Source organism: Patagioenas fasciata, chromosome 5 (assembly GCF_037038585.1).
Source record: "Patagioenas fasciata isolate bPatFas1 chromosome 5, bPatFas1.hap1, whole genome shotgun sequence".
NCBI classification, from domain to species: domain Eukaryota; kingdom Metazoa; phylum Chordata; class Aves; order Columbiformes; family Columbidae; genus Patagioenas; species Patagioenas fasciata.
This window is the reverse complement of record NC_092524.1, coordinates 58,066,621-58,093,608: the sequence shown is the minus strand read 5'-3', so window position 1 is coordinate 58,093,608 and position 26,988 is coordinate 58,066,621. Positions and strand designations below refer to the sequence as shown.

General features: G+C 43.8%; 1 protein-coding gene across 5 annotated transcripts in view; it reads right to left on the bottom strand.

Moving 5' to 3' along the window:
• Window positions 1–25,954, bottom strand: part of EML1 (EMAP like 1) — a 128,410-nt gene extending 102,456 nt beyond the window's left edge. For 4 of the 5 annotated variants that reach the window (XM_071809637.1, XM_071809638.1, XM_071809639.1 and 1 more), the window contains exon 1: window positions 1,871–1,949. In XM_071809637.1, coding sequence (XP_071665738.1) covers window positions 1,871–1,934 — 64 coding nt within the window. In that variant the 5' untranslated portion in view covers window positions 1,935–1,949. Of the gene's footprint in view, window positions 1–1,870; window positions 1,950–25,759 lie in introns of those variants that run through there. The other variant, XM_071809642.1, reaches the window with a different exon arrangement.
• Window positions 25,955–26,988: the final 1,034 nt, after the last annotated feature.

Sequence of the window (26,988 nt, the reverse complement as noted above, 5' to 3'; positions counted from 1 at the left end):
TGAAGTACCTCCCACAGAGCCAGTGTCCCAAGAGCATAAGCAGCTGGTTAATCTGATTAAAGGAGATGGAAAAACATCTTGAGGTTGACAAGATCTGGGGGGGGCACATCAGTGTGTGGTAAAAGCCAGAAAAGTGCCCAAGCGCCCACACAACTTGATGCCAATATCAGAACTCAAGCAGGAGGTGACCCAGCAAGACCGTTCCATGCACTGCTTCGTGGCACCCACCAAAAGCCACCATCCCCACCTCTCCTGAGTGCCCAGCAGGATTGGAGTTCCCTTCCTGCACATCCTGGCCAATGTGAACTCCAATAGTATAATTAAAAGTAGTGTAATTTATCAACAAATAGCGCTCTTGCCTATTTTGAACAAAGGAGAGCTCATGAGGATTATTTCCTTGTTCAATCTATTATAGACTGCAGGCAATACATGACCTGGGATCTTCTCAAAGAATTTTGTTAGAAAGGAAAAATACCTGCTCTTCCACAAACCCTGTCAGTCGACCTCCCAGCCAGATAGTTTTGAATAGCTTCAGAGATCTCACTGTACTTCTGCCTTTCTAATGGCTCCTGGGTGTCTGACACAGCCCTACACTTGGCTTCTGCTGGGAGGAAGTGCCGTGGCTCCTTCATGGGTTTCCTCCATCTTCAGTGTCCCCGAGCCTGTTCACCAGACCAAGTGCCACATTTTTGTAAAGCTCTCTGTGAACAAAGCAGCCAGCTCCAAAAGCATCTTTCTGCTTGGGCTGTCTCAGCTGCTCACAGTTATGAGTCACATGCCATCTAATACAGCGATAGGGCTGTCAGAAGGGTTTCTGAACCCATTCTCGCTGTGCAAAGCCCAGGATTGATATATGTGTAACTCAGAGAATACAATTTGCTGCTGTGATGCCAATTGCTGGACTCAGGCAGCTCTGCGGGATGGAGCACTGCGAAGGGAAGTGCTGCTGAGGGCACCACCAGCGCACAGCACTGGCTGACGGCACCTGCTGGGGTCACACCTGCAGACCACAAAGTCACTGCCCTGTGCAAACAGTGAACTCTGTGCCCTGATACGGGAGAGCTGGTTTTTCTGGGGTGGAGTAGAAATGCAACACCTTCTTCTCTTTAATCTGGTTTTGGTTTCGAGGTATGCTGCCAAGCTGTACAATGCGGGGAGAAAGACAATACAGTTATTTAATCTACATAGATTAGTGTCTGCAGGAACTCCAATCCCAGATTTTCTTGTTTCTACTGTTATCTAATGAGTAATATAAAAAGATCGACAAGTCTAAGACTTAGGAAAATGAAATATATTTAAAATAAGGTATTTTCATTGTTTATCTTGTTTGGCTTTTTTTTTTTTCCTTACTGACTGAGGCTACAGTTATGTATAATCTCAAGCTAGTAAGCAACAAATCCTTTCTTAATAAAGTAACTTAAACCATTAATGGCATTATAGCTTGCTTTAGGTTTACAGTCCTTTTTTTACTGCCACCTGTCTACTTACCAGACTGTACTGAAGGAAAAGGAAAGCTATTTTCTGTTCTAAAATCACACAAAAACACTCACTGTGAACAAGTAATATTTAAAAAGAAACAAGTCTATAAGCTCTTCAGAGCTCAGCACTGAGACAGAACAATGTTTCTTGACGTAGAGTGGTGTTTAAAATCAGATCATACAGAAACAGACGGTCTCTTACACTATCACATCCAGACAACAGAAAACATTGCAGTAACCCTGACTACTTACTACTTAACACTGAGCCATCATCACACTTAAGGAAAATTAATTACCTTGTAGATGGAGCTAAAATCCCAGCTGCTATAAAATACAAAGTAATCCTAATGTCAACAGCAATATGGAATTAAGTAATGGAAGAAACGAATGACCTGCACAGAACTCTGGTGCTCCACTGTGGTCTGCCTGGGATGGTTCCTCAGGGATGGACTTCATGTTCCTCAGCGATGCCCCCGGAGCAGCTGGTGGGTTATGTCCGGGACTCAAAGGGCTCTGCATGAGCAGCAGCTGGGTGTCTTGTCTTCTTTTTATTTATGTGAAGGTTACAATGGCAGCAGACAGCAATGCATAGACACTAAATTAATTAAGCTGTTTTTAAGCCACAGCATTAAGGTGATGTCATAAGAACCCGCTTAGGATAGCAAGGTCAGTGGAAAGGGAGAGTACACCTCCTGCAATAAAATAATTTGTAATTTGAAGGGCTTGTGTTGGCTGCCATGTGTGGACTTGTCAAACCATTTTTTTCACACCTGGGACCACCTGGAGAAGTATTTTTCCTATCCATTGACATATCCAACAACATCTTTGGTCTAAACAGGAGAAGAGCTAATACACCTGCTTCAGCTGTGAGCAACACACATAATATACTCAGAAATACATAAATTAGACATGTTTGGAAACACACAGAGCTGGGAAAATATTTTGATGTGAGATAACGTAGTTCATATAATTTATGCCAGACTGAGTTTGTGTTTGCATACAAGCAAGCTCAGAGAGGCACCTGTTGGCAAACAGAAATCTGCTCAGCTTTCAACTCACATTCACATGGTATTGCATTGCCATTTTGCATTGATAGTTTATGTTGTTCAACTTAGCCTGAGATTTTTTCTCTATTTCCTAAGTAACTAGTTTCATAAAAATCAAGAACAGCAATGATTGGTTTTGAGTTTCTTCATAGCCTTACACACACACATACAAAAAAAAAAAAAAAAAAAAAAAAAAAATTAGGGAGACTCTAACAGAAGAAATAAAGCAAATGCTAATGCATTGCAAGCTCTTAATGATGCTATTGCTCCATTGTAAAATTCTTCTACTAGGAAATGTTGGGCATCTGAACTGTAGCCATAATCCTCTCACACAGAAGCCTTTTCTACAGTTTGTACAGAGTAAGTACAAGCCTGTGTCTTCAGCATTAATGGGATCAGCTGAAATGAGTAATGCTTTGTGTATCCTAAGGCTGTGATCCTGTAAACGTGGTAAAAAGATGGCAGTGTTGGTTTTTCTAATCAGTCAGCCTCACATGAGGTAAAGCGAGTCAGAGCATTTGAGATGGATGGGAAGCTCTCAGAAAGGAGCTTTTTTTTCTCATCTCCAGTCTCTAACAGTCGCAGGGAAATATCTCTACCATCTACCTATTAGTGTCCACATCACTAGGGCTGTTTGTGTGAGAAACACTTATGCATATAAGCAAAGGTCACACGAGGAGACTCTTAAATTAGGATCTCTTTTTTGTACCCGGCTTAAAATGACCACACTGATGACCCACCAGTGCCTCCCATAAGGAAAAGCCAGTGAACTGCTGGAGGCTGGAGGTCAATTTATCAGTGATCAATAGAGACCAATTTGTCACTGAGAGCTCTACAGAAACAAATATTTATCCTTGTCTGCAGTATTCATACAAACGACTGAAGAGAAATATTTCTATTCACTACATGGCAGCCTCTTAACCTTTCTTTTCCTGATAGCTGTTACTTGTAATTGCAGCAAGAATAATATCCTGAGGGCTTTATGCTGATCTGCTGGATTTGAACATCAGTGTCTCAGTTTACAGCCTCCGTGTCCCCCCTGCTGCCAGACGAGTACACACTATTTCTGCTACCCAATAAAAGCTTATGAAACAAGCTTAGACCTGCCTAGATTTTATTACCAATTTCGTACAATGAATGGAATGTAAAATCCACTTGGTAATCATGCAAAACTGGAAGGCAGATGAAATAGCTCTGTCTCGATGCCACGGGGCACGTTTTGTTGCGGTTTGTGGGTGATGCAGCAGGATGGCGGGCAGCGAGCTGAGCAGCACCTGCCAAAGAGCGGATGCGCTCACTTAAGTGTTGCTTCTTGTAGCATCTCAGTGTTTCTGAGTGCTCGGAGGTTATATACTAGCTATGCTTCAATGGTGTGGAAAAGCACTCTCCGTTCAAAGTGGATAGTCATCAAAGTAATAGTGAAAATTGTTAAGTGCTGTCAATGGAGACATCTTTGCTTTTTTATAGGTGTGTTAATGGAATGTCCTGCCACAAATCATAATGGGTTTGCAGCCCATTACTCCCAAATGGTGAATATAATGATAAAAATAAATATTGTGTTACCCACTGGTTTCCATTATTGGGCTAAGTTATTGGATTAAATCATGATTCCCAGAGCTGAAGTCAAAGGATTTTGCCCAGAGCAATGATTGGGATGTCGGTGGATGCAATCTCCCTGGTCCCTGAAGGGGAACTGAGGGCAAGTGCAGGAGCAGGAGGGTGGCAGTACAAAGGATGCCTGAGGACCTCATTCTACGTTTTACCCACCACAGGAGGACATATGTTGGGAGAATTAACTACTTTTGCATGGACACATGCACATATATATAGGTACCTATGTGTCTGTGGGCCCTACTCAGAGCTCTGCCCACCCATACAGGAAGCCCAGCATTGCTCTGTATGGATTTTTAATTGCTCCTAGATAGTGCTTCACAGCTTTCTCAAGGTAAAAGGCGAAAGAAATGTAGGCATTCCTGCTAAAAATAGCCAGTTATGCCCTCAGTGGTTCAGGGGAGTAGCCATAAGTGCCACTATCTAAACAGTCTGTTCTCTGGCTCAGATTCTCCCCTACCAGTTTGTATACGTCTCTCCAGTTTTGCTCAGTCTGTTTTCCTATAGGTTATAGCTTCTTTAGCCAAATATATTAGGACAGTTTATTTCTCTCCCTCCATGGCAGCAAGACCCAAGTATGATTTCCTCCCGCTCTAGGGATTTCACAAATAAATCACTGTTTCCCTGGGAACATATAGCATTACAAAAGAAACTAAACTAAACAAAAACAAAACAAACCCCAGAAAAACCTAAAAAACAAAACCAAGGAATCATCCCTTTCTTGGGTTGCATATGTTGGAACAACAACAGAAACAGGAACATGCCATTAAACTTCACGGGCAGACCTCTTTACCTTGCTCTGATTTATGCAAGTAATAAATAATTGTACCGAATAACTTCTCAAGCTAATTCCATGAGAGAAAGAAGGCTTCACATGATTTAACTCCCCATCCCCCAAACATACACATTCAGGGTGATAACCAGGGTTTAAATCACAGTCCTGCAAGTTGCTGTGGATTCGGAGAAGATGAAATTGGGCCCTTTGGTGACATCTTTGTAGTGCAACTGACTGTTTATGAATGTATAACTAAGTTTATTGATAGGCATTTTGATCCTGAAATGGTGTCTGTTTAGAGCTGTTGGGTTTTATATTGCACATTACAGTACCACTGTATTTCTGCAACTATCCCATTTTTTATGAGCAAGTTCTACCTATCACTAACAACCTCTAGGAACAATGAGGGAATAAGGTGCTTCTTCAGTTGCACTATGGCCTTCTTTGTGTCTGCTCCAGCATGAAGGGCAGACAAATCAGAGGTGATTTAGCTGAGAGGGCAGGGCAACAGGTGTATATTGAGGTTACCAACATGAGCCCCAAATACAGAGAAGCCAAAACCTGCTTTTTCTCTGCAGCATCCTTCCAGCTACGTACGGCTGAGCCAGGCCTTTGCAGGATTGAAACCATCACTCACTACTCCGTGTGCCCATGGACACCGGCTCTGGGCGGAGGGAATGAATCTGGGATACTGTGATTAATCATTCTTTACTTCTTTTTTTCTTTCTTTTTTTCTTCTAATGGGATCTCATGTTTGACATATTTTATCTTTTGATGCAGGCACTCACTGGTAACTAATAAAATAAAGCTGGTTTTAATTTTTGCTGCTAAGGGTCTTTTTGTGAGGTATTTAAGTTGCAGTAGGATAACTGGGGAATAATAAATAAATCATTTGGGTTGTGATAGTTACAGAATATTTAGTCTGCTCAGTTTAGACAAACCATGTAATCAGATTTTAATGTGTTTGGTTTTTTTTTTGTAACAAAATAGTATTTTCCTAATATGTCCACTGATATTACTTGGCAGTCACCTTTCTTATTTTTCTCTGTAGACACAATCTGTCTTTGTTATGAAATATCATTTCCACTGATGAAGACAGTGATTTCCCTAACCAGTCTGCACATAATACTGCACGTCCTTACTGGAGCACAAGAAGAGATACCAGCATATTTGTCTTCTCATTTGTAAAAGTTTCCCCAAACACTTTCTTTTCCAACAGCAAGTTCATGATCCATACTGCACATGCTTAGACTGCACACCTCATGTTAGCAAGGCAACATCTGTGAACTTGTGATTTATCCCTGTTTTCCCTCAAGATCCAGGCATGCACAGCCCCAGGCTTGCAGGGGAAAGCTGCTGACTCCCAGCAGGCAAAAGCACAGCAAGACTCATGTGCTGTGGCTCCCTCTGGGTGACTAAGCAGCTGAAAATAACACTGCTTACATTTTCTTTGGCAACAGGGGTTATAGACAATATTTATCCTTCTTTTAAAATTTTTGGTGAATCAACTAGTGCATAATCACAGCTAATTTAACTGTAAAGCAGACTCCAGTTTGTAAGTGATGTAGCTGGCTTCATCTCTGATGGCCCAGCTTTGAAATACTGATAAATTCATCCATGACACACTCTTCTCTCTTCTGTGTAGTAGTGGATTTTGCAGCTAGTGTTTCTCCTTTTATGTAATATGACCCTATCTTGGTCCCACTGTTAATGCTCCTCACTATCAGCCAAGGCATTAATCTCTAGACTGTGTCCTAAATCTGTTCCTGGAAAGGCAATGGAAGTGGGTATCAATGCTGTTTTTCAGTTCAACAAGTACATGCCATAAATATTACATTTGTGCAAGGCACAACAGGACAGAGAGACACTTTTCAGTTGATGGGTGTTTGGATCAAACAATTTAAAAGAAAAATAATAGAAGAGCTCTTGAGATTTTAGGAACCTAAGTTTGGTCCTAACAGTAAGTCCAAGCTGAGCTCCCTCAAATCAATGAAAAGGTTTGAATGAGGAATGAGACAGACTCAGGGTGAATATTTCCAGACAGAACTGCAAACTACCTCAAGGGATTTTGTACATGATAATGTCTGCTTGTAGCAATGGCACATGGCACTTTTCAATGGCCTTTGGGCCATTGCCATGCTTATTCAGTGGGGAGTACTTGCAATATATCTCTTGCAAGAGAGACTCTGGGGTTGATTTCCAAGTGGCTGAGTAGCAGGCTGTCCCACTGGAGGGCATCGGGAGGAAAGGTCATCAGCTGGGAAAAGAAACAGGGACTAGAGCAACTCAAATAGAAAGAAACAGAACTAGAAAATGTCTGTGAATTGGGCCCTTAAATCTAGATTATCAGTAGCTGCAGAATGCATCTCCTTTAAACAAGGACCTTCATTGTACAAGTGCCCAAAAAACCTCTCTCAACTATGATCTCTGAACTTCTGTGATGTTTACAGTAAATGAAAAATCATTTTTCTGATTGCTGCTCTGCATGTCTGGCACTTTTGCAGTAGGTTCTTTACAAATCAAGAAGATACTGATGGGATGCATTTTTATATAATAGTTATGTGAATAAGTGAACTTCATGAGCACCTTTATTTCCTTCCTTTCCAGAAAAGGAAAACTCCTCAAACAGCCTCATAAATCTTCAACTTTTTTCCAGCTATCATCAAATACGGGCAGTGCAGGCTACCACACAGGGCAGAAGGAGCATTAATGTCAAGCACCGCCAACAAGCCAAGTAGGGCTGGAGCTTGGCAGAGGACCAGTCGTCCTTTCCCTGCACAGCCACGTGGCACTGCTGGGGAAAGGGTCCAGGTCTGTCATGGAAGGTCTAGTACTGATTTCTACACAGCTTCCAAAATGTTCTCCACACCATCTGGTGACAGCATCCTAGCCTGGGTAGTTAGGATGCCCTCTGCTAGAGGATTTGAATCCTCTCAAGGAGCTGTAGGATAAGCACCAGTGCTTATCTGCTCATCAATGTCAGGACTCAGGCATTTGGGGCCACACAGAGAACTGGCAAGTTGGGCTGAACGGTCTGAGCCAGCACTTATATTGGAACTCCAGTGCTCATGGGCAGCACTTGAGACTCAGGTACCCAAACCTTTGCTCCTTCCTGGGAACCTGAGCTGTCTGTGGCTGGAAGCAGCTCAGCAGCCTGTGATTCACTCACAAAACATGGAAGACCTCAGAAGCCAAATTCCAGCCATCCCATGAGGTCCAGGTTGGGACACGAGCCAGCTGGGCCACCCTTTGCCACTGACTGGAACAAGGTCAAAGTATCTCTAAAAATGGGCCTGTCTTTATTCAGGGAAACCTCCCCTTGATTTCAAATATTTTGTATCTGAGTAAGGGCTCAAAAAACACAAGACAATACCAAAATAAGGTTTGGATTCATTAACTATTAATACTATTCATTACTAGTATTTCTACAGTAGCATTTGCATGCATGAAACTTCAGTACAAATGAAAATATAACCCCTCCTTCACATATCTTACAAGTTCATTTATATGCAACATATCTTGTCAAGAGACGGCAAACAAAAGACCTGCGAGGAAGAGGATTTACTCTGAATAAGCCGATAGCTACAAATGATTCTGAATCATATTGGAATTAAGTGACTTAGTGCCACTAATGCCACTGGCACTGCTGCTAGCCCTGACACTGGTGCGGTACTTAATCTAGGAGCCTCTTTTGATTTCTCAGAGGCTCCTAATGGTTAATTTTCTTTTCCTTCTCCTTTTTTTATTTGTCCTTCTTTAGGACTTGTCAGACAGAAAGGCTGATGTGTGAAAGGATCTAATCTAGGCTACGCTTAGGTTATGACAGGCAGGAGATGGAGGAACAAGAGAGAAGCAGGACAGAAAAAGTATCTTGCAGTTTGGCTGAGCAACTAATATTTGCTAATTGCAATAAATGTGATACTGCACAGAAGCTCCTAATGAGCTTATATAAAGCATTTTAATGGGACGCTGTCAGGTTAAACATTGTGTTTAAAAACATAAATGTCCTTAATAATTCCAGATTAAAACAGAATGAAGTTTTAATACCCAATTAATTTTTCCCCCTTTGTGCCAGAGTCTGAACCATATTTCACACAACTCAGCCACTGAAAACAGATGGGGCTTTTTTCTGCTACTTTCAAGCTGTAGCACACCTACATCATACAAGGGAGGACAGGGCACAGATGCCCCAGGCAGCATGGGAAACGCAGCTGCAGAGATGCAGGGGGGACACGTTATGTCCTGGCTCACCAGGCTGCCAGGCAGCTCTTGTTAACTCTGGTCCAGCATCGCGTTCCTGGAACAGCAGCTCTGGGGCTTGCAGGAAGGTCTCCCCCTCAGAGTGGGATCTCTGGGGCTTTCAGAAGGATTTTCTGCAGGATGGCAGCTCTAGGCCTCACAAGAGGGTTTTCCCTGGGTGCTGCTCTACGCAATGGGGCTGTTGCTGCTCTACCAGGACCAGCCCAGGGGTCCTCACACAGCACTGGATTGCACTGTGCAGCTTCATTTTCTTGTTTTAGCACATGAGTTAAATGTTTCCATGTTTAGATTAGAGGCCTTTCAGAGGAGAGTTTAAATCTGGAGTAGTGACTATGTTGAGTTTAACTGAAACTGAAGGAAAGAGCCTGTGGAAACTTCTTCACAAAGAAGTTTTGTAAATAGTGGTTTGATGCTATGGTGATGGGTCCTTAGAACTGTCGACTCCATTTTTCTTTCTATTTAATCCCTTATTTTTCTTCCAAACATGCAGATCTTAGTTCTGTCCAACATGGCATTGTTGACTGTGCATTTTTAAGCATCAGGCAAGTGCCAAGGAAATCATGCATACAGAATAGCAATACGTCCAAGCCATACCTCTCACAGAAAGTGTGGGAGTGGGGACCTCTACATGTACTCATTTACCCTGGGTTTCAGTAAACCACAAAGCATGGTCCAAATCTGAGAAGGGCGAGAGTGCAATGGGTCTTGCCCAATGAGAAAATCCACTCATAGACTGAAGGCCATGTGGAAGCAGCAACAAGAACATGCTTGAGGTCATGTCCTCTGCTGGTCACATCATCTGCCTGCTGAAGCCCCCCTTGATGCTGGTCCTGCAGTCCCACAGCCCACCCTCCTGCGAGGGTGAGCCCTAGGATGGCCCCACTGTTGCTGCGGTCAGAGGAGCTGGACCATGCTGGCAGCCTGAGCTTGGTCTGTGGATTACGGAGTGTCTGATCCCAAAAGCCCCTTGGCTTCAGGCCATGATCGCCATGAGTCTCTTCTGGTAGGTGCAGCCTCTCTCTAACATTTGAAGCATCTGAGTGTATCTATTCCCACTTACCAGAAACGTACTGGAGCAAATTTAGTAGGCTTCTGCATTTGCTATCTAGCAAATCCTCCTCTCCCCATTGGAAAGATCCTCTACTTCTTTTATACTGAAGAAGCAGAAAAAATAAATGCTTCCAAATAATCCACAATCTGGATGACTTCAACAAAAGCAAGAACAAGCACTTAGAGCATGATAGAAGGATTACAGTCACCACATATCACTGTCTTGGGGAGGACAAGCCCAACGCACTGGAAGCTTTGTGAACATCTCAGACTACTTAGGAAATCTGCAACACAAAGCAAAATGTTTGAAAATGTATTTTTACTAAACCATGCATTTCCCAAATGAGTATGGACAAATTCAGGTCTGGAACAAGTCCAGTGAACATGATGAATGATCACTAGGGAAGAAGAGAAGCAATTGTTTTGTGTTACTCCCTTCCTCCCAGAATGATGCAATGTCTCTTAAATTCAGTGGGAATAAAAACAAACAAACAAACATACCATGCAATTAATAAGGATATACATTTGTTCCGATTTCCTCCAAGCCTGCTGAGCAGAAGTCTATATACTGCAATCTCCTGGCACAGCCGATTGAGTGGTTGACTGTGTTTTCTGTTTACTTCTTTTCCCAATCTCTTCCGTAAGCCAAAGATAAATCCAGTACAGCTCCAGCTATACTTTTGAACCCATGTTTAAATGGAGTGGAAATAAATCTTAATGAGATTGTCCATCCCTATTACCTTAAGTAGTATACCTCAAATGAACCCTGCTAAAAGCTATAATTCCCTTCTGAGATTTCAGTGACATGAGCAAGTGGCTCATGTTTCACTATTGTGGTTTGGGTCATCATCAGATACTTGGTAGAATTCCACCTTTATTGCATAAGAATTGGAGAAACCCGCCTTTATTAAAGATGTGAAAATAGTAGAAGACGCTTTCCTCTAATAAGCGCAAAGAAATTTATCCTAATCTTCAGTCTAAGCAGAAAATAACTTTTGCATTTCTACTTCATGAGTATACAGATGCAATAACTTTACTCCCCTAGATTCTTATGATTGGTATTTTGACGCCTCTTATTCCATCTCTGGATAAAATAAAGGTATTTTCCCAGGACTTATTGCTGGGCAGAGCAAAAAAAGGCAGCAGCAGATGGACAGGCCTGAAAGAAATGAGGAAAGGCTGGAGAGGTCTCAAACTGGGTGTCTCCAGGGAGCACTGTACAGCAACAGTGACACTACTTAGCATCTCCTGAGAACCACATACACAGCTAAAGAGAGACAATTTTTAAGAAGTCCTTGCCTGAGGTAGTATCTAAGAAAGAAAAGGGTGGTCCTAAGTGTTTGGAAACCTGAAGCAGTGTCCTTAAAGGCACATGCCCTTCATATGGAGCTTTGGTAAGTAGCAAGGAGAAATCAGTCTTCCTAGCCCAAACCCACTTGGCTGTGCAGAAAATGGGAATTTTGGATCACATTGTTCCCACAACAGCCAATGGGTAACCCACAAAATGAAAGTCCAGAGGAGAAATCTCTCACATGAGGCCTAGAAAATACAAAGAAGGCAGCCAAACATCATCAGTAGCCAGAGAATCTAGACAAAGAAGATAACTCATTTCTGCTAAGTGGCTTTTGGGAAATAATGGAAACAGAAACAGAGATCTAACAACCTTTTGCTGAACTAAAGTTAACCTCCAACTCTGGGCAGAAAGCTAGGGCTATGTCTGACTGTACAATAAGCTCAGTGAAGAATTCGCCTTTCTGCTGATTTTTCATACCTTCTCTTGATGTTTGATAGGAAATCGGCACACAGAAATTCAAGCACGTGGTCTCATCAGATGCTATTATCTGTTGAGAGGAGAGGTCTGGGACTCATTGCTAGTAATGGGTGAGTTGGCACAAAGGAATGAGACCAAGCCTGGAGAAGCTGTACCAGAGGGCACCTGCCCAGCTGCATTCACTCCTCGGCGCTCTCCAGGCCGCAACTTGTAAACAGGCTGGCCCATGGCAAGGCAGTGCATGGAGCAGAGGAAAGTAAATTTGACCATCTTGCGCTGGCTCCTCACTCAAACAGCTCAGTTCACGTTCCTTCCTAAGAATGCAGGTGCTCCAAGTGGCAAAAACGCAGCTGTTTGGGTGGGCTTGGGGCCGTGCTGGGATGGACTCACGCTACAGCCTTGTCTTGCCCTTCAGGTCAAATCATTAAATTGTCTGGTTGCCTCTAGTTCTCCTCTCTTCCTGAAGGCAGCTTAATTAAAGAGGCAGATTGTCAATTGAGCAATTGCCTCAAAACAAGGAAATCTTTAATGATGTGGCACCATCACCTAGGATAACTCAGCTGCTGAACTTCATTAGAAAAAGGAAGAAAATGCCAAACATGAACTCAACTTTGAGGCACATTTCTCCAGGAAAAAGTAAAAACAATTTAGGAAAAACGAGTAGTTTCTAAACCTGTATCTCCCCCTTGAACAAAACAGATGGTTAGCTCCTGGCTACCATTGTGTCTCACAGCAAGTTTTCTTGTGCACTTTGTGGTGCTCCTCTACCTCCTGTCCCTTGCAGGGACAGCAGACCTTGGGAGGGAGGGACATGACACAGGAGCACACGTGCCACTCTGAGGACTGGCTCTGTCCTGCTGAGGTCCTGATAGCAGCACAAAGCAGTGAGATGCTCATGCTCACAGTCTGATGGTCCTTCTGCATCCCCAGAGCCCAAAATGGTACTGATGCCTCGCTGGTGTGAGCTGTGAGGCTACTACAGTAGGGAAGGGAGACTCGTTGTGCCTCGACCAAAATGTGTCATCTGGTCACTTTTCAGAGATAGTCTCCTTCCAGTGTCATGGGAGGAGAGTGAAGAGCTGTCTTCTTACTCTCCCGCTTTATAGGTCATCAGAGTAGGCAGAGGGTAGTAAAGAGCAGCAAAAAGACTCTTCAGCTATTTTATGTGTGGGGAGGCTCCCCAAAGATCTGAAGAAACCACGTAATTGTAGGAGAGGAGTTTGCTAAGAAAATAAACACTTCCCCTGTGAAAAATTGTGAGCAGATTGAATGATTTCCCTGGAGTTTTCCAATTTTTGAATTAAATGACTCAAAATGAAAACATGCAAAAATGTGGTTGGTGTTTAAAAAGACAGTTTTTGTTTGAGAAATATTTTTCTCCAGCCTACACATATGAGCACTGTGTGCCTTAGCTTGCCATATCTGTTCCAGACACTGCACATTCTCTTGCACTTTCTCACATGATGCCTCTCCATGTGCCTTAGATATTTAAATACCTGACCAAAACATCTTTGAAAAAAATTCTTCAATATCCAGTGACATGAGGCTCCCCATATGTTGCTGACTGGGTGAAAAAGATGGTACATAGACATCTTGACAACCCCAGAAACTCGTGACCCAAGAAACCTGGCTTTAGGAAAAAAATTAAACCAAGTCTTATGAGGCTCATGATAAACATCAAAGAGCTGGCCGTACTAAGATGAATCAAACATTTTAGGTGAAATTTCCCAGAGAAATTGCTTCCATTTCATCAATGTACTGTCTGTTTTCAAACAGTTACGCCTGAATATAGCATTTGGAATTTATGATAGATGCAGGAAATGATAGTTTCCTTTTCAAAATCCTTTCCACATGTGATCCATATGCCTGCAGCACAAACGGATTGCAATTTCATGCCTGAGGCAGATGGGTGTGAGAAGGGCAGCTGAATGTTGTAGCAACAGGATGAACCTGGGAGCCTCTGCTCTGGCATAGAAGAACTGTAGAAAATGTCAGATTTAGTGTCCTGGAGCAAGCTGCCTCTATCAGAGGTGCTTGTTTGCAAGGCTATTGATGCTACAGAGTATTTCCAAACAACTGGTAAAGTATCAAGTCCGTATTATAACAAGTATACTTACTGCTAGAGATCTAGTTATGAGGTGTCTGAGTATTTTGTATTTTATATGTGTTTCCAATAAGCTGTTTAATATAACATCACAGATTTGCCTGTTGGAGATATTGAACATGGTAAAGAATGCAATTACAGGGAAATCAAGTATGATTTCATGCTAAGTTAGCTTGAAAAGTGTTGCTGGGAACTGGATTACATCTGTGCCTCAGTTGCAGAGCAGCTCTCAAAGGGAGAAGAGTTGCTTCACAAAGCCACTGTGGAAACCAAGCTTTTCACCAATGGTCAGTGATGGCACTTTCCTCACCAGACTGGAGAACATGGACCTGATTTACAGACATGCCCAACACTCACACCTGCAAATGAAGTTTGAACATATGAAATACAGCACAGTGCTGGTGCTCCAAAGGAAGAGCTCCGCAACATCTCTGATTAGACACCCAGATCTGTGGGAACTGCTTTTGCCTTGATCTTGCTGTGCTTTAGTGCCTCATAGATAAACTCTGAATGATACCACACACATGGCTGTGACTTACTGCAAAGCCGTATCTACCAATGTTTCACTAGGGAAAATATGAAACATTTACTGAATTTTAATTATATGCAAATATAAATACATTTCGCTGAGCAGTCACACCGGGACAAAGTATGACTAAGGCATGGTGCTTCCCACACACTACTAGAGTGCTTGCTGGCGAGGTCTCACCCAGCAAAGCTCACCAGCCATGCAGTACAGGGCTCAGCATGGCTGTCTTCAGAAGAATCGAGCTGACCCAGCCACAGACTGTGGGTAAATGTATTTCTGTGATTTTAAGACTTGTAATCCAAATTCACCGGACTGAATGGAAAGGCTCCTCTTGACTCCAAGGAGTTGGATCAGGGTCCTAAAACTTTCCCTTCCCTCAGAGAGTGGGACATGCACAAATTATAAGTTTAACCTGAAGTTAGGTCCTTCTCAATCCCTGTGATATGATCAAGCACAAGCTGAGACACTCAACTTGCTGTCACCTTTGTAGGTTTTTGAGTATCTGTGGAAAACAAGTGTTCAGATATTATACATGGGTCTTTTTTGTGTGCTTTTACTTTTTCTTTGCATCAGTAAGGCCTCTTTAGGCAAGTTGTCTAGCTACAGCAGTTTCCAGCCAATCCTGGCTTCAGGCTGGAGAGCCCTTGCCTGGGGAGCTGGCTGCTGCTGCTGGGGTTTGACACATTTTTACAGCAAATGGAGCTGCCAAAGTGCAGGGTCATTCTTCATCAGAGCTTCTATGGAGAAGCAGGAATGACCATGTCCATCCAGCGGACTAGAGGAGCTTCTACACACACAAATATGTCCAAGCCACCAGTCCTGGGCTCCTTTCCCACCACTGGTTGCAGCAGCAAGGATCTTCCCATTCCCACAGTAGTTTTATGAGTTACTGGGAAGCATTCTGTGTGCTGTGTGATTGAGGGGTACTGGCAAAGCCATAGTGCATCCTGCAGCTCCACAAAGAGCATGTCACAAATGGTCAGTGTGCATGTGCATTGTGCAGGCAGCAACTAAATATATTCATCTGCAAAACAGGTGAAAAGCATATGAAATGCCAAGTTTGGCAAGTAGCATCTATGGATTCATGAGGGCATTTTAGACCTAAATCTTTCAAATATCACTCCAGACTAACTCTTCATTTCATGCCCTCACACTAGCTGGTGCAGGTGAAAGCCTTTGTTCTGCCAGGGAGCACTGAAGTGATGGAGACATGCACCACCCAAACAGTGCTGAGAGCGGTGATGGGGTGCTGGGGGGTTCCTTCCCGGGTAGTGGGCAGGTGCTGTCTGAGATGAACGAGTCATTGGCACCTTTCTGAAATGCTCCTTGTTATCTGTGATGAGGACAGCACCGTACTTTCCTTAAACTTCTTATAATTTATTGCAATTCTTCAAGGGCCACAGCCAATTTGCTCAGCCCAGTTTGGAGTCATTTGAGAGAGAGCTTGCAGAGACAGGCTTTTCCTCCAAAAAACATTTTCTATGATTGACACACCATACACAGAACCAAAGAGCAGCTCTGACCATCCCCCACATGTCCCGCTGACTCAACTGTGACTTCAGCTGCTCCATCAAACCCAGGATTTCTTCAGGGAACTGATCCCGGACACTATCAACAGGTCCGTGCCCAGTGCTTGGTGTTTGTCAGGAGCCCGTTACTTTGCCCCAAGAGGTTTTCTTTCTGGTTTCCTACAAGGAAGAAATTATTTGGGGACCTTGCCAGTCTTTTCAGTGAGTTTTAGATGAGGTTTGAGATCTATAAAAATCATGAATGCTACTAATTTAACCATGGAAACCATTAGTGCATGGTGAGGGAGCTGATCACAGACAGTAAGGAAAGAAATGATGTGGAAAGAGAGACAACTGAATACGTAGATGAGAGACTGGGCACTCCCCATGTTGGCGAGAGGGCCAACTGGGCATTTAGCTGGAGTCTGAATGTCAAACTGAGGGAAGGGTGCCCCACCCTCTAAATTACTGCCTGTGAAACAGGTCTGCAGCAAGAGAGGGCTCCAGACAAGAAGCAGCAAATGTTAAATGTAATTATGGCTTCTAAATGCCAATGGCTTAACACAGACTGTGTTGGAAATGCTGCAGATGTTGTGAAGCATTGAAGAGAGGAGGAGAAAAAACGTATCAGTTTTGGTTTTTTTTTCATGCCTTCAGTTGCTGTAAACATAATGGAATATGACTGTTCAGAAATGTGCTGTACAGCCGGTGCAAGTGTTCTTGCTCACAGACCCTGAGACAAACTACATCTTCCAAGTATTTCTACAGATAACCAAAGTCCTGCTGTCAGTGGCGGGGGTGGGTGGGGAGGAGGAGCGTTCAGGAACTGTGTAGCATCTTCTGTATTTCCTTAACTAGATCATTAACCAGCATTGCAGCTGCAAACTTTTATGCTAACTTCAGCTGTCTAATGACTGCCTGACTTCCCTTCTTCAGCACTCCCCCTCAAAAGGAGAAGAGAGGAGAGAGGAGAGGAGAGGAGAGGAGAGGAGAGGAGAGGAGAGGAGAGGAGAGGAGAGGAGAGGAGAGGAGAGGAGAGGAGAGGAGAGGAGAGGAGAGGAGAGGAGAGGAGAGGAGAGGAGAGGAGAGGAGAGGAGAGGAGAGGAGAGGAGAGGAGAGGAGAGGAGAGGAAAAAGAAAAGAAAAGAAAAGAAAAGAAAAGAAAAGAAAAGAAAAGAAAAGAAAAGAAAAGAAAAGAAAAGAAAAGAAAAGAAAAGAAAAGAAAAGAAAAGAAAAGAAGGAAGGGAAGGGACATTTGGACAAGCTTAGACTTCTGAAAATTGGTGTTAACGTCTCTGCTAGTTCTAATACCTCCCCTGCCTTTGCTTGGGACACTTCTGGAACATAGTCACCTCCCACATAACTATGGCCAAGCCTCAGGGACAGGACATCTGTGTCCTGCTGCTCCTGTGCTGCCTTTTTCCTATTTCCGGAAGTTGCAAACTTTGAATCTGGTTTATGAGTAGTGGGTGGGACTTATACTACACTGCTACATACAGCCCTGCTACAGCTGAGCTGGGCTAAGCCCCTGTTGAGAACAATCCTGGCTGTGACAGTGAGAAACTTCTTTCTTCTTTGCTTTTGATGGCAAAGAACCAGCTTCGCTGTTCGTGGCATTTACACGAGTACAAATAGGGAGTTGCTCCAAGCCCTCCAGCTCTCTCCCTTTGCCAGCACTGAAGCAACTGCTACATGGATTTGGGAAGCCTCAGATCTCTCCCAAACGGAAAAATGCTTTTTTCCCCAACAACAGATCTGAAAAGGTGGATGAGAAGAGGCTATGGTTGGACAACCACAGCCTCATGGCTTTGAAAGTTGTGTTTGAACCTGGCAGTCCCTCCATAGCAGGGAGCCCTCTCACCAAGGCTCAGCCCTCACCAGCCTGTGAAGCAGGTGAAGGCTGCACAAAGGTGATTTTAACTCTTCATAGACTGTTGGCTGAATATTTTGGATCCTGAGACTGTCTGTAAATGCCTGATGGGCAAACAGGGCTTTCCAGATGTGCCTCTGGCAGGTTCCCACCCCTGTGTCTTGCTTGTCACCGTTAATCTGCTTCTGTTTTTCCCTTGGAAATCATGGATTCCTAGGGCACCAGAGTCACTCTTTTTTCCTTGCAAGTTTGTGTGATCCTCATGTTCCAAAAACTCTTTATAACCATACAAAATGATTTCTTCATTATCATTGATGTTTTCTCCCTCAATGCAAAGCATCCATTGTTCAAGGCACTGCTCAGACAAATCGAGGACCTGATCTGATTCCCAAATGCAAAAGGAAATCAGTTTGCCAAGAGGTCCCTAAATCAAGATCAGAGTTTCTGTGAGGTCTTCATCAGTAACCAACCCTGTTAAATAATACAGTGTGTTCTAGATTCTCTTTGCTTTGCAAAAATTACCTGTTAGCACTTAGTACTATTATGATGGTGATTGTCCCCCTGTACTCAGAACTTGTGAGGCTGCACCTCAGATACCATGTTCAGTTTTGGGCCCCTCACTACACGAAAGGCATGGAGGTGCTGGAGAGAGTTCCGAGAAGAGCAACAAAGCTGGTGAGGGGTCTGGAGCACAAGTCTGATGAGGAGCAGCTGAGGGAACTGGGGGCTCTTTAGCCTGGAGAAAAGGAGGCTGAGGGAAGACCTTATTGCTGTCTACAACTACCTGAAAGGTGGGTGTAGCATGGAGGGTGTTGGTATGTTGTCTCAAGTAGCAAGGGATAGGACGAGAGGAAATGGCCTCAAGTTGCACCAGGAGTGGTTTAGATTGGATATTAGGAAAAATTTCTCCCCTGAAAGGGTTGTCAGGAACAGGCTGCCCAGGGAAGTGGTGGAGTCACCATCCCTGGAGGTACTGAAAAGCCACGCAGATGTGCTGCTTAGGGACATTGTTTAGTGCTGGACTTGGCAGTGTTAGGTTTATTGTTGGACTTGATGATCCTAAATGATTCTATGATTCCACACAGATCTGGAACGGGCCGAGCTCCTGGAGTCAGAGAGCAGGAGCTGGTGGGGATTTCCTCCCCATCTCTCCCTGGAATGGGGTTTCCCCCATGACTGAGCAGGCCAAGGATGGGCTGTCAGCCCAGGTGAACTCAGTAGAGAGCTTTTGAGAAAAGAGGGGAGAGCAAGAGGGAGCCATGCAAACTGCAGGAAATCCTCTGAGATTTCAGCCAAACCAGGTGAAACAGCTTCATGGCTAGGATGCTTTCCTATGGAAAGCTGCGCATAGAGAGGTGATGTCTTGCCCAGTGAGCCTGGCCAAAGCAAAAGCCCAAGCCACTAAATGGGGTAAAGGCTGACATTTGGAAATGCTTCTGTCTTGAAGATTTACACTGACTGTCAGACATTTTTAACTTCCCTCTTCAGGATGTTTGACTTGGCCATGTCCATTGCAGCTGCAGAGCATCTTTAAGTGGCTTGGCCATGGCATGTACAAGTTGGACAAGAAAAAAAGTGGAGTTGTAGACCTTCAAATCAAATCCCTAGACAGACTTGATGTAATCTGTGGTGGTATCTAAGCCCAAGGACTTGAGCAAGGCTGCACAGCTTCAATGACAGTGCTGTAGCTGTAGTCATTCACAGCCACTGTTCATCCAGGCTTCACATCATTTTCCCCCAAAGATGAAAGTTATGTGTAATTTTTTTCTTTCTAAGTGTATTGACTGCAAGATTATTGGTGCTTGGCTGTGCAGGGCTTTGGTAACTCTGAGGCGTGGGAGCCCCAGTGCCTCAGCCTCACCTTTGCCTTCCTGGAGAGCTCCAAGTATGCAAGCCAGCACCCCACAAAGTGCCAGGTTTTAGTGGGGTTAGGAGCTGTTGTTCATCCTGCAGACCACTCTTTAGAGATCACAGAATCACAGAATGTTAGGGATTGGAAGGGACCTCAATAGATCATCTAATCCAATCCCCCTGCCAGAGCAGGAACACCTAGATGAGGCTACACAGGAAGGTGTCCAGGTGGGTTTTGAATGTCTCCAGAGAAGGAGACTCCACAACCTCCCTGGGCAGCCTATTCCAATGTCTGTCACCCTCACTGAGAAGAAGTTTCTTCTCATATTTAAGTGGAACCTTTTGTGTTCCAGTTTATACCCATTGCTCCTTGTCCTATTATTGGTTGTCACCGAGAAGAGCCTGGCTCCATCCTCATGACACTCACCCTTTACATATTTATAAACATTAATAAGGTCACCCTTCAGTCTCCTCTTCTCCAAGCTAAAGATCCCCAGCTCCCTCAGCCTTTCCTCACATGGGAGATGCTCCACTCGCTTAATCATCTTTGTTGCCCTGCACTGGTCTCTCTCCAGCAGTTCCCTGTCCTTCTTGAACTGAGGGACCCAGAACTGGACACAATATTCCAGATGCGGTCTCACCAGGGCAGAGTAGAGGGGAAGGAGCACCTCTCTTAACTTACTAACCACCCCTCTACTAATACACCCCAGGATGCCATTGGCCTTCCTGGCCACAAGGGCACAGTGCTGGCTCATGGTCATCCTGCTGTCCACCAGGACCCCCAGGTCCCTTTCCCCTACACTGCTCTCTAATAGGTCATTCCCCAACTTATACTGGAACCTGGGGTTGTTCCTACCCAGATATAAGACTCTACGCTTTCCCTTGTTATATTTCATTAAAATTTTCCCCACCCAACTCTGCAGCCTGTCCAGGTCTCACTGGATGGCAACACAGCCTTCTGGCGTGTCAGCCACTCCTCCCAAGTTGGTGTCATCAGCAAACTTGCTGCTGGTACACTCTATTGCCTCGTCCAAGTCATTGATGAATATATTGAATAATACCGGCCCTAGTACTAACCCTTGAGGCACTCCACTAGATACAGGCCTCCAACTAGACTCCACGCCATTGACCACAACTCTCTGGCTTCTTTCCTTCAGTCAGTTCACAGTCCACCCGACTATTCAATTGTCCAGACCACACTTCCTCAGTTTAGCAGTGGGGATGCTGTGGGAGACTGTGTCAAATGCTTTACTGAAGTCAAGGTAGACCACATCCATCACTCTGACATCATCTATCCACCTCGTTATGTCCTCATAAAAGGCTATGAGGTTGGTCAAACATGACTTCCCCTTGGTGAAGCCATGTTGACTGCCCCTAATGACCCTCTTAACCTTGATATGCCTTGAGATGGCACCAAGGATAAGTTGTTCCATCACTTTCCCAGGGATGGAGTTGAGGCTGACCAGTCTATAGTTACCCAGGTCCTCCTTCTTGCTCTTTTTGAAGACTGGAGTGACATTTGCTTTCCTCCAGTCCTCAAGCACCTCTCTTGTTTCCCAAAACTTAGCAAAGATGATGGAGAGTGGTCTAGCAATGACCTCAGCCATCTCCCTCAGCACCGGTGAGTGCATCCCATCTGGACCCATGGATTTATGGATATCCAGATTGCATAATTGCTCCCTAACCCAGTCCTTAAGACTCCTTAACCCATGCTTAAGACATGTCAGTACTTTTCTAACCTGCAACAGGTAGCTGGGTTGATATGCTGGAAAAAAATTTGCCACTTCACTGCTTATCTCAGGGCATTAAATGAACTCTGTACAGCAATTCTGCAAGGTGATTTCACTGTATCACCTTTTATTACATTTATGGTCTCACCTTGCAAATAGTGGTATTCAGTGTGACCACTCATGTGGCAACATTAGTGTCTGAGTGAGGACTTTTTATGTAAGGTCTAAACTGCAGAGCAGAACTGGTGCTCCAGCCCTAAGGGGGACACAGAGTTATCTGCAAAAAGCTTGAGATTTTTTACCGAATCTGACAAAAAAATATTTTGAAACATAGTCCTATACCGAGTGCATGAAAGTGGGGCAATTTTATTTGACAGGAGTACTACTGCTCATGCATGTGCTGAGTCATTTCTAATGATTTTTTGTTACAAAAATATGTTTGTGCCATTTTTTATGCCCAGAGGCTGTTTAGAGACAGCCTAGCATGTGAGATGGAGGTCTCGCTCACTAGCAGCCTCCCTGGCTGAGCTCAGTGGACTCCCCATGACAGCGCAGAATATGTGCTGAATTTCAGGAAATCTAAATTCCTGTGGGTTTCTGGGATATCCTGATTCTGAAAACACCAATTTTAGCAAATTGGCTCCAGCCTGTCTTAAAGACATGTTTGAAACGTGTAATTTTAGCTTTGAAAGGAAGTATTTAGCTAAAGAGTCAGGAACATACTTCACATGAAAGGTCTTGTTTCCTCCTCTGTTGAAATGAGGCCAATAAAAGTTTGGGAGGAATTTTAAGGAAATTCGGTTAGATTCACGTGCCACCTGCTGCAGAACAAGCTACATGAATTCTGTTTCTTCCTTTCTTAGCCCTGTTGTAGTAAAAAACAGAAAATATGTACATATGAGACTCCCAGTGTCCAAATAGCTACTCCTTCTTCAGCAATATGATCTTCATCTATTATGGTCAAATACCTTGTATTATTGCAACAGTGATGTTGTCCACAAGAAGTTACCCATGCCATTCAAAGTCAGTCTGTGGCTGAAATAAAAAAATAGGCCAAGAGGCACTTTAAGAACCTTTGCGTGACTTCCGAGGTTTTTCTGAAGTCAAAAGGATTGTGTTAAGAACCAGAACCATCGTGACTCAGATATTCCTCATCAAAATGCTGGGTGTGTGAAAGGCCATTCAATCGTATGGGGACTGAACTATGTCTTTTTACAAGAGAAAAATAATACACACAAGAGGAAGCACTTAAATAATTGATGTGCTTTTCTTTTATCTGCATGTAGGAATGGCAGGAAATCTATGTAGCTGGCACTAATGGATAGCATCGGTATGTCAATAATTGCTAATGAGAAAGAAATAGGAGTGCATTTGTCCTGAAGTGACTGATCTTTCTTTCTTCTTTATCTCCCTGTGTTACAATGAGAAATTAATTGCCTAAATTTTAGAATTCTGTTCACTAATAGATCATTTTGATAGTGATGCTTTCAAGTGCCTTTTTTGGTATGAATTCAGTCCAAAATGACTGTACACTTGCTTACATTTAATGCAATCTGACAGCTAGGATCCTTTTTTTATGTCTTCTCTGCTACATTCAAAAGACAAAATAAAACTTTATTTGCATCACATGTTTAATTTTCCATTTCACATCATTGAAAGGGTGCAGCCACGCTGGAACTGAACATAAAACAGAGATTTAAAAATACCCAGTACTTTCATCCTGAAAAACTGCATAACCATTTCCAGCATAGAAGTAGGATACTTTTACTGAATAAAGCTTCTTGTTGAAAAATTATTGGTATATTGACCCGTTCACATCCAGCTATTTAATTCAAAGATTGTATTCAGCAGTTCCCTCTGGGTTGTTTGTCCGAGGGAACAATTACGCAGCTGTTCTTGCCACATTCTTGTGTAGGCTGAAAGCAGGCGAAAAATTCTGGCATTAATTTACTGTAACTGCAAACTGCAGTTCTCCAGGTTGTTCGTGAGGCATAGCCTTTGCAAGGAGGTTGGCAAAGCGATACATACCCTTGACACTAATATTCTGCTTCGGCTAAACTTATTTATAGCTGTGTGCATGTGTATACACGGACACATGCGGTCTGTACGGTTTGTGTTATACGCAGGGCTCTGGATTCAAGCCACATTGCAGTGCTAACGATATCTGTCACTGCAACAACTTTTTGCAGCTATATTATCTGGCTGCATTTAAAACCAAATATTTAAAACGTACAACGCCAGCCTTACTATGTTGTTCAGATTCAGCAAAGTGGTATTTCTGCATTAGTGGGCACTAAGAATTATTTTTGAACGTTTGATGCTGATTTTTTGCAACCCTTTTAATGGAGTTTTTACTGCTAAAGTTTTAAACTCTGAACTAGCTATTAAAAGAGCAATAACCACAAAGAGAATTATTTGATTTCAAAATACCTTGACATGAAAAGCAAGCTGTCAGCAACTGGTTCACTAAAATTGCTTAATAATTCTATTTCCAGTGTTGGTTTTGTGTGTATTTATATACACATATCTGGACACACACATCTATACATACACAAACTAGAAAACGATGCCAGGTCCGTGCAGCAGGTGAGCCATCGGCAGTGACCTGTGCCCGTTGCGGGGCAGGAGCAGCTCTGGCTGGGGGACCTGGGAGGATTATTGGGGAAGCAGAGAGAAACAAACCTTTCCTTTGCATATGCTGGCACATGTGCACTCCACATCCATATCTGAACATCACTTCATCTTTACTTTTCATTCCTGCCCATAATAAACTGTTTCCTTCCCTTCAATCTTACACCTATGAATGCTTTTCTAGAGGAAACCTCCCAGGCCCTTTCAGCAGCAAAGGTAATTAAGATATCAGTAACTTCTGCACACAACATACCATGCATGCTCAATATCGGTTTCATCATTAATATCAGATGCCAGCTAAATACTGTCACTGTCACCCTGAAATATCCCACCCTTAACTCTGAGTGCTTAACAAGCAGAGTGAGATCAGGCCCTTAAAATCAAAGCCTGAAGAAGGGAAGATTTGCTGGTGAACAGATCAGCCCTTTGAGAAGGTAAGCAAGAAATATTCATCCTCATCTCTCCTGTTTAGACAACGATGGCAACGGCACAGGGAATTGCGCATGGTGCAGTTCACTCTGCACTTTATACATAATTGATATTTTTCCACTCTGGTTTTGAGTGCGCATATTTGGACTTGGGATTGTTTTCATAACATGGAAGCAGAGAGATGAGAAGAAGAAAAAAGGCACTGCAGCAGCCTTCTCCTTCTTCAGCCTCACTTTTTAGTCCAGATCCTCATGTCTGACATGCAGCCTTCACAGGCCAGTGAATATGAGTGCTACACAGCATGTACATATACATATATGAAAAGATGAATGCTTGCCATGACAAAAGGAAAAAAGAAAAAAGAAAATAATGTTTTCAATGGTCCACCTCTTTATTAGTAAAATGCTTTGGTGTACAAATACTGTAGCATTTCAATGAGAGTTTCCTTTCACGCAGACAGTCTAGTGAATGTTTACAATTCCTATACAAGTTTTTTTAAAAAAAAAAAAACAGCTGAGAAACATGGTTTTTGTTTACGTGCTCTCTGGCTCAGTGAAGTTTGACATATACAGCCGTAAGTGCTAGGAAAGGACCCCTTTCCAGATATAGGCAAAACACGTAAGGCACTTATTCTGAAAATAAGGTATGCTTCTATTTCCTTTCAGCACATAAACCCTTTGCATTACATTTATCTGCCATTGCTGCGGCTGTTACAGTCCAGGAAGGTTTATCTAGGCATGAACACGAGACGTACACAGCGCGCTTGGTCCTGCAGAACCCATCCCCAGAAACTCCCCTTCCCGAACTCGAGACTACGCACGTCAATACCATCATTTCTCAGGACAGACACTTCAGACCATCTGCCTGAATTACCGAACCCTTCCTCCTATCCAGCCCCTGTGCCTTTAGAGAAATCCAAGCGATACCACCTGCGCCAGCCCTCCACCACGGGCTCGTAAGGAACCGCACCAGGCTTGGCGGTGATGCAGGGAGTTTCTCCTCTGCCTGCCACGGCTCCGGCTCCCTTCGAAAGCAAGCGGCTTCGCGTGTGACTTTGCAATCTGAGAATGTGAACTAGTCGGCAGGACACCGGGGTAAATATAAATCTGACGCTTACCCACAGGCAGTCCCTCGCAGTCTGACATCGTGCGAGAAGTCCTCCTCACCGGGGGCTCAGAAAAACCACAGCAGGAACGTAAGTGCAGGTCCTTCTGCTTGCAAAGGCAGGGAGAAAAAAAATATCTAACAATTCACAGCCACCCTTCTCTTACACTGTACATCTACCCACCCAGAGAGCTGTAGCAACAGTCCCGTCCCTGCCTTCTCATTATGGGATGTAAAGATAAGAATGTGCTTTTGTGCCAAAAGAGTGTGCTATTGGTGGATAAATTTGTTGTCATCCCTCCCCTTCACAGAGTTTCCTCTTTAATGTCACAGAGGCACATTACCCTGTCGGAAAGGCCATCGAATATTTATGAAACAGCTTTTAAGAGCTAAGCCACAAATCTGCGCTGGAGAACAGGGCTAATTGCTGTGCGGTGGGGTGGGTGGTGGGAGCTGCACCACCGGGGCACTCCTGGGTCCCAGAGGGCTGTGGGGGGAGGTGGTGGGCTGGAGGACACGCTCTGATGTCTTGCTCTGTACCTTCTCAGTGTGCAGATTAAATAAGGGTCTGAGTAGAAATACTCAAAGCTGGCAGAGGGGCCGGGACAAGGGGACAGGAGCCAGCATATATTTGTCCAAGGAAGCAGGGAAAAAAATGATCTTCTGTTTATACTGTATTGTAAAATAAATAGTTTTTGTGACACTGTTACTAAAGGCTATTTCATGGTATACCATAATACCATGAGTGAAGATTTCTCCGTAACTTCATAACTTTTGCTTGCTTAAAATATGCCGCTTTAATTCTGCCTTAGTGAAGCATTTTGTGGCTGCTTCTACAACTTATTTTTTTAATCTTTGGTAATGTTTCTGTGGGATTTGCCTGACATGAGATTTCCAGATCTGGTCCAGTCAGCAGAGAGTACCCCTGCACACTAGTGTGTTCATTAGGCACCTTAATGAAGTGCAAGCGAAGGCTCTGGCAGCATTAGAGCCATGATAGGCTTGGCAGAGAAATGCACAGGACCTGGTGGGTTCCCTCAGCACCAGGGGGTGGTTTCCTGCCATTTTTTCTCCCAGGAACAGTTAGAGACAGTCTGGGCTTTACCTGACACAGACCTTTAGTGTCTGAGCCCTTCACAAGTGTCAGGGTTTCAGACTCAGAACTGATGTGAGGACTAGGAGGAGGCGGGGGGGTAGAGGCTCTGGGAGATGTTTCCAGAGCCTTTGGCCAGACACAGCCCA